This window comes from Uranotaenia lowii, chromosome 3 (genome assembly GCF_029784155.1).
Source record: "Uranotaenia lowii strain MFRU-FL chromosome 3, ASM2978415v1, whole genome shotgun sequence".
Taxonomy (NCBI): Eukaryota; Metazoa; Arthropoda; class Insecta; order Diptera; family Culicidae; genus Uranotaenia; species Uranotaenia lowii.
This window is the reverse complement of record NC_073693.1, coordinates 54,079,531-54,095,985: the sequence shown is the minus strand read 5'-3', so window position 1 is coordinate 54,095,985 and position 16,455 is coordinate 54,079,531. Positions and strand designations below refer to the sequence as shown.

The 16,455-nt window shown below is 43.3% G+C and overlaps 2 protein-coding genes across 4 annotated transcripts; both read left to right on the top strand.

Annotated features, from left to right (window-relative positions):
• Positions 1-1,281: 1,281 nt before the first annotated feature.
• On the top strand, positions 1,282-16,221 carry LOC129751015 (trafficking protein particle complex subunit 8). 3 transcript variants are annotated; one of them, XM_055746250.1, is made up of 8 exons: positions 1,282-1,412; positions 11,651-11,846; positions 11,906-12,359; positions 12,427-14,928; positions 15,094-15,311; positions 15,371-15,785; positions 15,855-15,995; positions 16,054-16,221. In XM_055746250.1, the coding sequence occupies exons 2-8, from the start codon at positions 11,681-11,683 to the stop codon at positions 16,118-16,120; spliced, it is 3,963 nt and encodes a 1,320-aa protein (XP_055602225.1). In that variant the 5' UTR covers positions 1,282-1,412; positions 11,651-11,680; the 3' UTR covers positions 16,121-16,221. The 3 variants fall into 3 exon arrangements, with proteins under 3 accessions (XP_055602225.1, XP_055602226.1, XP_055602227.1); XM_055746251.1 differs by lacking the exon at positions 1,282-1,412 and adding an exon at positions 1,892-2,593; XM_055746252.1 differs by lacking the exon at positions 1,282-1,412 and adding an exon at positions 2,404-2,483.
• On the top strand, positions 2,587-11,623 carry LOC129751016 (triokinase/FMN cyclase-like). Its single transcript, XM_055746253.1, is given in 2 exon segments — positions 2,587-3,262; positions 10,269-11,623. Coding segments are annotated over 2 exon segments (1,749 nt in total). The 5' UTR covers positions 2,587-2,646; the 3' UTR covers positions 11,402-11,623.
• Positions 16,222-16,455: the final 234 nt, after the last annotated feature.

The following is a 16,455-nucleotide window of genomic DNA, read 5'->3' as shown; positions in this document are numbered from 1 at the left end:
TTCGTAGACTGTTCCTCTTATACTGTGTTTATCACGTGCTTCTTTGAATCCGTGGCAGTCAGTTAGAATATGTTGAATTGTAGTTTGTACACCACAGAACTGGCAAATCGGTGCAGTAGTTTTCTCGAACAAATATGCGTGTGTCAGTCTAGTGTGCCCAATACGAAGTCTTGAAAGAACACGCTGGTCTGCGGGACTTTTCCGGTCTTTGTACTGCGTAGGTGCGTATTTATTTTGCCTGAGAAAAGATTGATTCGAGTGCCATCGCTGTTCCCATGTCTCCCATATGCTAGTTTTCACGCGTCTCACAGCGTATATATCGTATATTGTGATGTACAATTTGTTGGGAGATTGTGTTCGAGTTCAATTGATGCTGCCATCAGATGCATGTCCGGAATTGATTGTTTGCGGGAAAATTGTTCTTTGATGTGCAACCGAACTGTTTGGAAACCTTTGGGTGCGAGTTGTTCCAATCCAACAGAGCACTAAAAGCAGAATAAGGTGTTCAATTAATCCACATATAACTAAGAAAACTTTTTTTTAAACTTACTTGATGATTTTGGAAATCGACAGGGCAAAAAATGATTCTCTGAACTGAATTTTAATGTTTCCGGAAACATACAACGAACGTAGTTTCTGATCCGCCAAATCAGTGGAGCTAAAAAGGATGCAAATGGTCATGGTTCTACGGTCGATAAAAATAATAGAAAGACTTATTAGCAGATTGCTTCATGATGCCTTGAAAGTTGGTTTAGCCCATTGGGAAAACATAACTCCGGATGCGGGTAATGCTGCTCGGATTTAGGTGTTCGATGTGCACTCACGCGGTATAAATAATTCGGTTTGCTCTTGTCTGCTGGTATTCATCCATCCTGAACAGTTCCATAGGTTAATTCAACGGTTCGGATCCGGGAAATGCTGCTAGGCACCGGCTCGCCAAGTCTCTATTTGCTAGCTAGGCTTGACGGGGATAATTTCCTCCGGCTCCGAACTACTTTTTCTGCTCTGTTCTTCGCGTGATTGGTCATGATTTATTTTACTCTTTCAGAAAACACCACAAAAAAACAAAATGTCGACTATTCAAATATTCGAATGCAAAATAGGTCCGACAAAGTTGAGGTTAAATTTTTAACCATTTTTTGGTTAACGCTCCGAAACTTCGAATATGGTTTAAATTTCAACCACATCTTTTCTTAAAAAATAACCATATTCACAGTTTTACAGCAAAACCCGAAAAATGGTTATTTTCCAACCAAAAATGGTTATAAGAAAATGAGCGTGTGCTTGTAAATTTCTGCTGGTGCGATTTGTCAACATTGTTTAAGCAGCGAAGTTTGTTACGAAAAAATCGAGTAATTTTAAGTGTTAACCGCTAGGAAGTGTTACAACTAACAGCTAGGCGGATTATTCAGGTAAATATTTCATAGTTCTAATTATTAATTTACGAAAAAATTGTCTGGTCAGCTTGGAATGTGCAATTTGAAAATCGACCCGATATGGTTGAATTTTCAAGGGGAAACCTATCCACCTGTCAGGGTGTTTTCGTATGCTCAACGTAGAAAAATATTGAAATAACTTTGGATGTCTGTTTCTTTACCAATACTTCTGAATGAGGCAGAAGGCAGATTCTAAACGGAATAAGAGCACACGCGTATTCATTTATGGCCAGTTTATAGCTTCATTATTTATTTTCTCCTCTAATCATATGAAAAAGTTTTTGTTTTTAGAAACATTATCCAAAATACATGTCAATTAAAAATAAATCTCAAAGGGCCTCATCTCATTTCTCTGTCCCCATTGAAGGATCATCCAAACTAAAATCGTCAGCTGCAACTGCAAAAAACCATCGAATGTCACTGAACTGTCGACTCGACGCCGTCAGTCACAGAGAAGACAGGACACCATGGGATGAATGATCATCCTAAGAGATGAAAATCGCAAAAAAAAATTGAGTCAGGACGTTACTCGACTCCCACAAGCACCATTATTTGTTTCGGTTTCTATTACTATTTTTCGTTAGTAGTACCCGCATAAATCAGTATGATACAATAACGATTTCCATTATCTTTTTCCCAGGACTCACGAAAGATTAGCTTTATAGTTTTGGATTATTAATGTACGATAAGCTAGTCTTTTTTTCATGAAATGGAATCGTTTGGACGCACTTTACGATACAGCGAACGGGTCGTTAAGTAGAGTAACCATTCATTTTTTTTTTGCTTTTTTCTTTTTTCAAAACGGACGTGACCCGAGTAATACGTAATCCTATAGGGAAACCTGTATATATGTTGCTATCAAGTCTATCCCGCATCATAATCAAAACTTCTAGCCACCCTAATCTGACTAGCAACTCTTTTATTTCTTTGTTTTCCATCATCTTCGCACTTGATAGTTGATCTAATGATGATACTTGTGCCGATGATTGTTTTGATTCAGTTTGTCTACTGATAACACGTAATTTTCATTTGCATCACGTATTCACGGTAAAAATACTTTAAATCTCCATTAAAATAGCTAAAACTGATACTATAAATCGTTATTACAAGTCTTCACTACCCGATAGGTGAATATAGCTTACCAATAATTCTCCAGAGTAAGTAGCAGCATCGAAAAACTAAATACGTAATCAACTTGTTGGAATCGAATATGAACTTGTTGACATCAACATCGTCCTCTCTGGAAGGATTGATCCGTGGCCATGATGGGCTCCAATTGCTTATGGACAGCAAATGTGTACTGCGCATTGACAACGATCCATTGGATGAACGCGTCAAACTTATTTCCGGTGGAGGAAGTGGTCATGAACCTGCCCATGCCGGGTATGTCGGTCGCGGAATGCTTAGCGGTGCCGTTTGCGGGGATATCTTCAGTTCACCTTCGGTATCGGCGATTATGTCTTGTTTAAAGGCGGTGGGCTGCTCGAAAGGTGCCGGTTTGATAATGATTGTTAAAAACTATACCGGAGATCGATTGAATTTCGGCATTGCTTTGGAACGGGCGAAATCGATGCTGGGGCTTGAAAACGTGCGAATGTTGCTGGTCGGTGAAGATTGTTCGATTGATGCTGAACATGTGAGGCCCAGCGTTGGAAAGCGAGGTTTGGCAGGAGTGGTTCTGGTTCATAAGATACTTGGAGCTATGGCTGAAGCTGGGTGTAGTCTGGATGAAATCTATGACTTTGGCATAAACCTAATACGATCATGTAATCTGGCCACGATTGGCTTTACATTTAAGCAAAACGGAATCGTCCTGGAAGATATATGTTAGCCGATCAATAATTGTTAGAATTTTCGGATAATATTGATAGGAGCTTTTCTCAGAGTGTTTAGTCTTATAATGATGATTGAGATCGAAAGATGATGATGTAAACAATCTAAAGGGGAGTTGGGTAGAATTCACGAAGTCAACAGGAAGTAAGGAAGCATTAATTTGTCCACGCGATTGAGTTCATTGGAATATCTGAAATAGAAAAGAAATAATATTATTGTAAGTAAAATTAAATTTAAAAACAATGAAATTTCCCTAAATTATACTTACCAGATTGTAGCACGAGTGAGTGTGTTGGATAGTTGTTGGAAGGAGAATTAGGAAGATTGAGGTTACGAAATTTGTAAGTCGGGTAAAATTACTGAATTTCTATATTAATAACGAAATATTAATAGCTTTTAGCTAAAGATACACTACGAAGTGACGGTGTTCGACGCTCAAAAGACGTATCACAATTCTCCCTCAACAAACTAAAAGAAATTTCTTGAAAATGGAAGGAAAACCAATGGACAACGTGCTCCCGGACGGTAAGGTCGGAAGTTGCTCGGCTTGTACTGCACCGGACAACGATGAAATGGTCCAATGTGATCACTGTGACACTTGGTGGCACTATGCGTGCGTAGGCGTTGGAGAAAGCATCAGTGAACGTAGTTTCACGTGCCCGGCGTGCCAAAAGGCTACGGTTATGGATTCGAGACCCGAGCCTGCTACTCCTAGGGGAGAGACGATCGTACCAACAAGAGCTTTGACCCACAATTCGATAACGTCATCTAAAACCAGAGCTCGGTTAACCCTTCAACGACTCGAGGCGGAAAAAACGCTGCGTGAAAAGCAGCTCGATTTCGAACGTCGAGATGATGCAAGGCGACGCGAGCAGGAACGTCTGGAAAAAGAGGCTCAATTCGAACGACGACAACTTCAACTGGAGGAAGAATTTATGAAAAAGAAGCTACAGGCACTGGAGGACGAGGAAGACGCCGTAAGTGAAACCAGGAGTAGGAAATCCGCTCAAAGTGGGATAAATAAGGTAGAAGAGTGGCGCAAGGGACTACCTCCGTTGGGTTTCCAATCCACTTTGCGAGAGCCAAGAAGTCAGGAGCTAGCTAATAAAACTGAACCGAGAGGTAGATTAGCACACACAGCAAACAATAGGGTTTCTGAATTGTCAAAGTTTTTCCAAAGTAAAGTTCCTGTACACGCCAATAGCTGGTCCAATCAAATGGAAATAAACAGATCAGGTCGAAAGATAGGTCCCTCAGAATTGAACAAAGACGAAAGTCAAATTGTAGAGCAATTTAAAAATATTTCCTTTGTTCCGCCAAATGGGCGAGGTTTCAACTATCCATCGGAGTTATCTCCCAATCGCGCGGAAAGCTTTTCCGGTTTGTCAAAAGTGGCATGGGCTAATGCCAGCACTTCAGCGGCTGTGTATGACGGCAACCCGCAATATGGATCAATTGGTGGTGCACCTGCTACCCGTGTTGACGAAGGTGGAAGTGTTAATGGTGCGAATGGACCGATAAGTTTTGAAGTGTGCCCTACGAAGAAGCAGTTATTATCTCGACAAATATTGACGAAAGATTTGCCGATTTTTAGCGGGAATCCCGAAGATTGGCCGCTCTTCATTCGTACTTTCCGTATGACTTCAGAAGCCTGTGGATTCGACGACACAGAAAATCTTATGAGACTACAACGATGTCTAAAAGGTTCCGCCTATGAAGCAGTATGCAGTCGACTCATGATGCCAGACGCAGTACCCTCGATCATCAGTACGCTAGAGACTCTTTATGGTAAACCAGAGATTTTGATCTATAGGTTGCTACAGAAAGCTAAGCAAGTGCCTGCCCCAAGAGCCGATAAACTGGAAACATTAGTCAACTTCGGGTTAGCTGTTCAAAATCTATGCTGTCACCTGGCACTAGCGGATCAACATCTGAACAACCCAACGTTACTGTTTGAATTGGTTGAGAAGCTGCCACCAAATTTTCAAATGGAATGGGGCATGTATATTGAAAAAGTAGGGACAGCCGACTTACCGACTTTCTGCACATATTTGGGCGGCATCGTAAAAGGTATTTCCAATGTGTCGGTAAATCGTGACAATATGAGCTCCAAACCTATTCAGAGAACCGGACGAAAGGATAAAATGAGGGAGCAGAATTTCTTCGGTGCGCATGCTGAGGTGGAATCCGATTCAGAATCAGAAGAAGTCGTTGATATGAGGACATCCGCTGGTGCTGTTATGTCCCACGTCTCGAATAATCGTATCGCTGACCACCAAATGAAGGTTGAGGTTGAACGAGTAAGGAAAAACGTTATTCCAGTTTGCTTTATCTGTCGGGACCCTGAGCATCGAGTCAAAAATTGCCCGAAATTCGTGGAACTGAACGTCGCTGATAGGTGGAGGAAGGTAAGGGAGCTTAATATGTGCAGTAGCTGTCTCAATTGCCACGGAAGGAGACCGTGTAAGGCTGCGAAGCAGTGTGGGATCGATGAGTGTAAACAAAAACACCATCCTTCACTGCACGAAAAACCGAATGACGAATCAGAACCCAAGGCGACTGGAGCAGTTGCAAACCATCATCATGCGGAGCATACGACGTTGTTCCGAATCATACCGGTAACGTTGTTCGGAAATGGACGATCTGTAGAGGTGTTTGCATTTTTGGATGAAGGATCTTCGTTGACGCTGGTAGAAGAGGAAGTCGTTAAGCAGCTAGAGGTAGAAGGAGAAAAAGCACCGCTATGTCTACAATGGACCGCAAATATACGACGGAACGAAAAGAATTCTAAACGAGTCTCATTAGATATATGTGGCAACTCTAATCCAGGACAACATTACAAATTGAAGGAGGTTAGGACGGTGAAGTGTTTAAACCTGCCCAAGCAGACCATCCGGGGACAGGAGTTGATTCAAAAGTACCCACATCTTCAAGGATTACCGATTCAGAGTTACAAGAACGCCATACCGAAGATTCTGATCGGTAATGATAATCTGTACGTAGCGGCAACGCAAAAAATTCGAGAAGGAGCAATAGGGGATCCGATAGCAGCAAAATGTCGCCTGGGATGGACGGTTTATGGAGCATCGGAATTCGGATCGTCCGAAGCTGGATTTTTTCATATGTGCGAATGTGAGCAGAGTAAATCCTTACACGAGTTGGTCGAACAATACCTTAGGATTGATTCCCTGGGAATAACCGCAACAGAACATCTGGAATCACGAGAAAATCAACGAGCGAACCAGATCATGCAACAAACGACGAGAAGAATTGCCGATAGGTTTGAAACAGGATTGATTTTCAAATACGACCATTTTGAATTTCCGGACAGCAGGGTGATGGCCGAACGCAGGCTGCAGTGTCTAGAAAGACGAATGGCCAGCGATCCAGTTGTTGCTGAGAGTGTTCGGCGACAAATGAAAGAATACGTTGACAAGAACTACATACACGAAGCGTCGAACGAAGAGTTACAAAGAGCAGACCCTAGGAAAACGTGGTATTTACCCTTAGGTATAGTAATCAACCCAAAGAAGCCGTCCAAAATCCGTATATTTTGCGATGCCGCTGCTAAGGTGGACGGTATTTCATTGAACTCGGTGTTGATGAAAGGGCCTGACCTTCTGAGCTCCTTGCCTCGAATTCTCTTTGGATTTCGCGAACGAGCGGTAGCCATATGTGCCGACATCAAGGAGATGTTCCACCAAGTGAGGATACGACGAGAGGATCGCGACTGCCAGAGGTTGTTGTGGCGGGAGAATGCGCGGGATCTGCCGAAAGTTTATATAATGGATGTTGCCACATTTGGATCCACGTGCTCGCCCTGCTCGGCTCAATATGTTATGAGCCTCAACGCAACTGAACATGAACGAGAATATCCCGATGCGGCGGAGGCGATCAGGACGCGCCACTATATGGACGATTGGTTAGACAGCGCGGATACGGTGGAACTGGCAGTTAAGCTGGCGCTGGAAGTAAAGTTAGTGCACTCAAAAGGAGGGTTTCAACTACACAATTGGCTGTCAAATTCCACGGAGTTCCTCAAACGGGTCGGCGCTTCCGACGGGAAGGAGGAAAAAATGCTGAGTCTGGACTGCAACTCTATGGAACGTGTCTTGGGGATGTATTGGAAACCTAAACTGGATGTCTTCACTTACCGTACCTCGATGCAATTAGAACCATTACGACCAACAAAACGGGAAGTGCTACGAACTGTTATGTCCTTATTTGACCCTTTAGGATTGTTGTCATTCTTCGTAGTGCATGGAAAAATTATAATCCAAGATATTTGGCGGGCAAAAACTGATTGGGACGAGAAAATCCCGAAAGAAATCAACGAAAAATGGCAGTTGTGGGCCAACTACTTTGCCAGACTGGGTGATGTACGCATTAACAGGAGCTATTTTCCGAATTGCACTACAGATCAGCTGGAGGAAGTACAGCTGCATATTTTCTGCGACGCTAGCGATAGCGCTTACGCATGCGTGGCCTACATGCGCGTCAAAATCGGAGGAAGAGTTCGATGCTCACTCGTTGCAGGTAAAGCCAAAGTGGCTCCCTTGAAAGTTTTATCCATCCCACGTTTAGAGTTGCAAGCAGCCGTTATTGGATCGCGTATGCAAAACTCGATTATAGAATCACATCGTTTAATCATCAGCAAAACTACTTTCTGGAGTGACTCAAAAACGGTGCTCGCATGGCTCAACTCAGATCAGCGAAGGTACACAAAATTTGTAGGTGTCCGGGTCGGCGAAATACTTACTACGACACGTGCAGAGGATTGGAGATGGATACCGTCCAAGCTGAATGTAGCCGATGACGCAACGAAGTGGGGTAAACATCCAAATTTCTCCCCAGAAAGTCGATGGTTCAGAGGTCCGGAATTTCTCTTGGAAAACGAAGATGCGTGGCCGGCGGATGCCGTATCGGAAGTGGATACTACTGAAGAATTGCAGAAATGTTTCGTACACATTGAAGAAAAAGGATTGCGAATGGTTGAATGGGATTGTTTCTCTAAGTGGATGCGGCTTTGGCGTGCCATAGGACAAGTTTATCGTTACTACAATCATCTACGCGTCAAGAGAACTGGAGAGGTACCAAGTGGTCCGCTAACACAAGACGAGCTTATCAAAGCGGAAGCCACTATATTTCGATGGATTCAGCAGGAAGCGTATCCGAGGGAACTTAAAGAGCTTGAGGCAGCGCAGTTAACGAAAACTAGAAGGGTTCAACTGCCAACTAGTAGCCAATTGTTCAGATTATCGCCGTGTCTGGATGCCCATGGAGTAATTCGTTTGGAAAGTCGCATTGTAGCTGCATCGTACGCGTCTTTCGATGTAAGGTATCCCATAATACTTCCGTCCAACCATGCTGGAACAAGACTTCTCGTAGATTGGTATCACCGACGGTTTTTGCACAGCAACGCAGAAACGGTGGTAAACGAGATTAGACAAAGATTTCATATTTCGAATCTGAGGTCAGTAGTGAATAAGGTGGCGAAAACATGTTCTCACTGTCAGGTGAAAAAGGCGAGGCCGGCTATTCCGAGGATGGCACCATTGCCCGAAGCGAGATTACAAGCGTATTCAAGACCTTTCTCCTTTACAGGTCTAGATTACTGTGGTCCGTTTTATATTAAAATTGGACGAGCTCTCGTCAAGAGGTGGATCGCACTATTTACCTGTATGACGATACGGGCAGTACACCTAGAAGTCGTCCATTCTCTCAATACAGAATCATGCAAGATGGCAATAAGACGGTTTATAGTGCAGAAAGGATCGCCAAAAGAAATTTACAGCGATAATGGGACAAATTTTTTGGGCGCTAGCAACGAGCTGTCCCGAGAAATAGACGCAGGAAACTTGGCCGAATGTTTCACAAACACGGACACCAGATGGATCTTCAACCCTCCCTTAGCGCCACATATGGGCGGAGTATGGGAGAGAATGGTGCGCTCCGTCAAAGCAGCACTAAGCGCCATGCAGATGACAAAGAATCCTGACGAAGAAACGTTTCGGACAATAGTTAGAGAAGCCGAAGGAATAGTGAACTCACGTCCTCTTACATTTATTCCGGTAGACCACGAACTCCAGGAAGCTTTGACGCCAAATCACTTCTTGATGTTAAGCTCAAATGGCGTTACTCAGACCCCGAGAAGGTTAATTGACGACAGAACTTCACATCGTAATAACTGGAACCTTCTTAACCACGCCGTGGACCAGTTTTGGAAACGATGGATCCGGGAATATTTGCCAACGCTTACGAGAAGGACGAAGTGGTTCCAGGATTCTAAGGAAATAGCACCGGGAGATCTTGTGATTGTTGTTAATGAGGCAGAACGAAATGGGTGGATCCGAGGAAAAGTAGTGAGCATAACAACGGCAGCAGATGGCAGGAAGAGAAGAGCAGTAGTTCAAACTACTTCAGGATTGATTCGGCGAGCTGTAGCTAAACTTGCACGGTTGGATGTAGAAGGTAAAACTGGTTTAGTAGAACCCCTAACCAGTGTTACGGGTCGGGGAATGTTAGCCGATCAATAATTGTTAGAATTTTCGGATAATATTGATAGGAGCTTTTCTCAGAGTGTTTAGTCTTATAATGATGATTGAGATCGAAAGATGATGATGTAAACAATCTAAAGGGGAGTTGGGTAGAATTCACGAAGTCAACAGGAAGTAAGGAAGCATTAATTTGTCCACGCGATTGAGTTCATTGGAATATCTGAAATAGAAAAGAAATAATATTATTGTAAGTAAAATTAAATTTAAAAACAATGAAATTTCCCTAAATTATACTTACCAGATTGTAGCACGAGTGAGTGTGTTGGATAGTTGTTGGAAGGAGAATTAGGAAGATTGAGGTTACGAAATTTGTAAGTCGGGTAAAATTACTGAATTTCTATATTAATAACGAAATATTAATAGCTTTTAGCTAAAGATACACTACGAAGTGACGGTGTTCGACGCTCAAAAGACGTATCACAATTCTCCCTCAACAATATAGAAATAGGAAAAGGCATACACGGAGAGCCGGGTGTTTATAAAATGAAAAGCTGTTCAGATTTCAAAGACATTCTCGATTTTACTTTAGATAAGTTCATGAAATGCGTTCCTCAGAAATCAGAAATAGTCTTGATGGTCAATAACCTTGGAGGCACATCTGAGTTCTTGATGGGAGTTTTCATGAAACAAGCTCTTGAAAAAATTGGGGAGGCTTATACCATCAAGAGAGTCTATTGTGGAACGTTTTTATCTTCGTTAGATCAAACAGGCATTTCAGTTACGCTACTGAATTTAGCCTGCTCAACCGAACTTCTGAACTATTTAGATGCCCCGGTTAATGTTCCTTCATCTCTGTTTGGGAAAACTTGGAATTCAATGAAAACAAAATCTATCGCGGTTGTACGCAGTGATTCACCACAGGATTATGCCATTGACCAATCACGTGATTACAAGAATGTTAGTCCTCGTGGTGTAAAACTTGCCTCTACTATCCTCACATTCGTTTGTGAAGCTTTGATATCTTGTACGGATATGCTAAATATGATAGATAAAGAGGCCGGTGATGGTGATACTGGAACAACCATAGGCAAAGGAGCAGAAGCTATTTTTGAGGAACTGAAAGCAGGCAGATTGCGTTTGTCTCATCCAGTTCTTCTGCTGGAACAAATAAGCATCATATTGCAGGAAACAATGGGAGGTTCATCAGGAGCTCTGTACAGTTTATTCTTTCAAGGGGCCTCCAACAAATTTCGACTCGAACCGGACCGATTTGGCATTGAAATTTGGAGTACTGCACTAACCGGAGGCATTAATACAATGATCAAATACGCTCTAACGAATGCAGGAGACCGAACGATGGTTGATCCCCTGATCGAAGGTCAAACACGTTTACAGCGATCGATTTCGGAAAACAAGCCGATTCTGGTCTGTTTGGAAGAATTTACCAAGGGTTGTGAGGAAGTTGCTCGTTCCACACAGCACATGGTGCCGAAATCCGGCCGAGCAGCTTACGCAGCTTCGATGGCGGACGAATCAAACCGAGTGGTCTATCAATATCCGGATCCGGGCGCTCATGCTGTTTCGATTTGGGCCCGTGCTATGTTCGAAGCGTGCAAGCAGGTGATCGTTGAATAAGTTGCACAGTCAACTTCGGGAGAGTATCTTATCGCTAGTTGATGTTTGGTTTGTGTTATAATATTTACTTAAAATTATGAATAAAAGTTGGATAATGTACAATATATGTTAGCAGTTCATACTTATCTTCGAATCATCCTTTGCATAACTAATTTCCACATGTGTGGAGTTCTTCGTCTGACCCACAGATGGCGTTCTACATATTTTATATTTCGAAAAGTTTAAAACTGTATTTTATTCTCATTTCAGTTTCTAACGTGATCAACGCGACTGGACAAGATGATACATCTTACCGGGCAGAACCTCACCCCTAAGGAAATTGTCCAGAACATCTTCTCTCCCATCGTTGGAGCAATAATCTCCCCGCAGGCCGAGGAGCTATGTCAGAAAAACAATCTCTCCTTTGTGGAAATGCTTCAGCCCTTTCTGAAGCTTTCTTCCGATGGTAAGATGGGTTGATACTCCCCTAGAACAACTGGAATTGAATTCAACTTTACTTTTTAGCACATTTTCGGGACACCGCTGGCACGAGTGTCTCGATCAAGGGGCTACGAGTGGGGGTGTGTGATGTTAATTGGCGACCGCCGCAAACGATCCTGGCCAAAAAGATGCTGAACGAATCGGTAAATTCGGCGGTTGGTGAAAAAGTACGCGGTGTACAGCTAGAAGACGGAACCTTTGTCGATATTCCGACTGCAGAGCCCTGGTTCGAACAGTGGCGGGAGACCTTTCTCTCGGTTCAGTTTCCTTCGGACCACGAGTTTACGCGCCACTTGCTGTGTTCGCTGATCGTGGTTTCCAGTATTGATGTGAATCCTTTAGAGGTTGCTGGGCAGCTAACTAAGAAGCTACAAATGATGCAGAGCATAACGCCGCCCAGATTGCCCAAGTGGTTCGCCAATGATTCGTTGAATTGCTATGTTATGCTACACGATGGCTGCTCAGGAGATATTGGAAAGTAAGCATTTTTAACGCAAACTTTAATTTCTGATTAATGTAACGAACAATTCATTTTCCCCCATCAGAGCTCAACAAGCGTTCGAAGGACTGAAATCTAACTACGGGGATCACAAATGCTTTCTATTGCAAATCAACTCGCACCAGGGACCACCCATGGAATGTCCCGATCCTTGGCTTCGTTACTTGAAGAAACATCAACGATCGGAAGTGACAGCCGCCGAATTGGATAGCGCCCCAAAAACCCCTCAAGACATGAGCTCAGTGACATCAATGCCCAACACCATTCAGACGATTTCGGTTACCCCGGGAGGTAGCAGTAGCACTTCGGATTCATTGTCCACGTCAGGCATTGTGATTTTGGAATCTATTGCACATCCGCTGAGTCCTGTTCAGGACACCGGCATTGAAATACAGGAAACAGCTAGTTTGACGTCAAGCATTGATAGCTTGTCTCAACAGACGATCAACCCTAATGTTTGGACGGTCGAAAGCGATGTAGACATTGCCCACGGGACGTTTTTGACTGCTGGGGATTTGGACAATCTTAAGCACTTTGTTCAGGACTTTACAGTTCGAGCGTTAATACCGTATGTTGAGAAGTTGGTCGGAGTGCTGAATGATTCAATTTCCAACAAAAAGGGCGTTAGTAGATCTTTGCTCAGTGCAACTAAGCGATGGTTTGTTACCAATAAACCGGGTACGAACACCAATCAAAATGCAGTCGTTTACACAAATGAGTCTACGGAACTACAAACGAGGAAACTGGGTGATCTTTACTTTATGTTTGGACACTATTCTTTGGCTTTCCAGGCATATCATCAAGCCAAGCGAGACTTCAACGCCGACTCCGCTTGGCAGTATTACGCTGGAGCACTGGAGATGGCAGCATTGGCGGCATTCATGCAAGGAACACCCAATCGCAAAACTTATGACTACATGGAAGAAGCAATCGTCACCTATTTGAACATTTGCAAAATGCCTCAATTTGCGACACGTGCTACCCTACTTTCGATGGAATGCCTCAAGTCAGCAAAAATGTTCAACGAAGCTGCCAAGCAACTTATTCGAATGACCAGCGAAGATTCCGACCTTCGATCGGCACTGCTTCTTGAACAAGCTGCCTACTGCTACCTCTTGGCAACGCCACCTCAGTACAGAAAATATGCATTCCATTCCGTTTTGGCCGGCCATCGATTCTCGAAATCAGGTCAGCGGAAACATTCGTTCCGAACGTACAAACAAGCCTATCAAGTATTCGAAAACCGTGGATGGAATTTAGCCGAGGACCACATCCAATACACCATCGGAAGACAGGCAATCAATTTGAAGAAACTTGACGAAGCCAGCAACTGTCTGGCACATCTTTTAAGACCTTCCAGTCTTCAAAGTTCCAACCAGCAAGCCTTCTTCCTCAAAGATTTCCTTGCTACCCAAAAAGCCATCCTGGCCAGAGGTGAAATTTCCGATATCCTCACGATCTCGCTTCCGAAGATTCTCCAAATCGCAACAAGAGTACTCGTTATTTCTCCTCCCCCGGTAGCAAATCCTCTTTACATACCGGCCAGCAACATAACCATATCGTCCACTCAAATAGAAGAGAGTGTTTGGAACAAAATGGAGGAAATGCTTGTGCAAAGTGCTTCCAGAAAATCGATAATGATTTTCAAACCCACTCGATCGCTCTACACCCACGAATCACCGGCGTTGGATAATCCCAAAAGCGTTCACGGAGAAGCAGTAGAAATAGCTTTCAATTTAGAGAACGCCATCAAACCTCCAATCGCCTTTGAGAACATTAACGTACTGTGGGAATTCCGCAAGGAATCCCAGGAAATCTACTCCAACAAACCCTTGTTTATGACTGAGATCGATGCCACCAATCGCAAAGAAATCGAGAACGTCGTTACAAGCACTTCTATTCCCTCGGTTCATTTTGGAGAGTACGAGGTCAAAACGATGTCTCTAAAACTGATTCCCAGATGTACTGGGCAGCTTCGAATCCTTGGCATAGTAGGAAAAATTTCCTCTTCCGCTACCGGCACAACTGAAGCCCCGAACTTGTGGGGTAAGCAACTTTTCGAAGCCCTCCCAATCCGCACCAATGCCAAGGACAACAAACAGCTCCAGTTCGATAAGAAGCTGGAAATCGAAGTGCTTCCCCCGGCTCCAGCTCTTCACGTGAGCTTTTCTCAATGCCCAACCGAACTGCTGGCCGGTGAAGTGGTACCGATTAAAATCCACATGACCAACGCCGGGGTCAGTGCACTCAATGATATCTACATTTGCATCGACGCTCCCCGGTACGTACTTGTAAACCCCAAAGAGTCGGAAATTCCTCTCTCGATCCGAAGGGATCTGAAGAACTTGGTTAACGATAATTTGAGCAAAGAGAAGGAAGCACGGAAGCAGTACGTCTTCAAGGCATTTGCCGAATCGGAAGGCGATTGCATCGAACCCAGTGAGACCAAAGTTAGCACCGTATGGTTACAGGCACCGTATCTGAAAGGACAGAAGCAGCTGAAAATGCTCATCTACTATGGCATGCCGGCAGACTACCCTAAGATGAAGTAAGTATGAATTACACGATTACACTTAGAAAGTTGTTATCGAGGTTATCCTTAACGATGAGATATCTCAAGTAATCAGATGGGTCAGATGGGTGTAACTTTAGTTAAGCTAAAAGTTTGAGTTAAGTTATTATTCAGAAACACATTTTGCAACTCTACCCACAGACATCGTTTGGTTCGGCACACCTGGAGTTTCAACGTCAACGAATCGCTCCTGTTAGACGCGAACTGTAACATCAGCAATCCGGCTACCAATGAGCTGGGGGTCGATATCAACCTAAAAAATCTGAACCAAGTGCACCATCCTCTGATGACGGAAATTACAATTAACGAAATCGTACTTTTCTGCGGAACCTACCAGCTGAACCCTCGGAAGATCGTTTGTAGGTTCTCCAACTTCTTGGAAGTTCATATTTTCTCTAAACTTATTTCCTCATTTTAGACATAAAAAATCCCGGTTATCGGAAGCACCTAATCGAAAATGGTGGTCTCAAAACGAACGAAACGCTCAGCTTGAGATGCAATCTGCAAAAGCGTGCAGAAGATGTCAAGTTCGGGACCGACTTTCGGGAATACATAAGCGACAAACTGTCCACGGTATCGATCCGTGCGCCGGGCGAGGCCATGGTCAAGTGTCTACCGAGTGTTCATTCGACCGGTAGCTTTCTGATGAAAACCGAAACCAAATACATTCGGGTTTACGAGAGCACCAACAACGAGGAGTTCAATCAGATCATCTCGCAACTGGACCGGCACATGACGGTTTGTGTTAACTGGAGTGCCCAGATCAACGATAACGGATCTACCCGCGTGGCTTATGGGCAGCATTTTGTGCAGTTGCGGAAATTATACGATTCGTAAGTTAGGCCTTTGAAACCTTGATGTAAAATTTATGGAGTTCTGAAAGTTTGTTTTTCTTTTGAAAGGGTGTTTTGTCCTCCATCGGAACGACATCAGCAGGTAATCTTTACCCAAAACGAAGTTGTATATGGTATTTTTGAAGATTTGGATGCGGTGATCCCAAAGGCTAGCGATGAGATCGATGACGGCTGGGGAGAAAATAATAGGTATTTTGGTTTATTTGCATTAGATGTAAAACCACATTTATTGGTTTATTCTTTACAGTTTCGTTGCACAACGCTGTTTTTTGGAGGAACAAATGCAACCTGTTGAACTTACGGCGAATGCATAAAAATTGACGAAAGTTTGAAAAACAGATAATTATGTCCTCTGCAATAGTGTGTATTTATTATAAATCTATTCGTTTATGTTATAAATTATTTTAATCGCCAATTGACTGTTTTTATTTAAATCGCGATAACAGCGGCCTTGCAGTTTCTTAGAACCCAAAATGCTGAAGTAAATTACAACGCAGATATCAGTGGTGCCGCCGCGACTATTACGGCCCCCTCCCCTACTAACCTATATAATTAAATGTTAAATTTATAGATACACTCGGCACATTTAAACTTTGTCAAAGTAAAAGGGATAATAAAAATAGTTGTAAAAAAAAAAATATCAGTGATG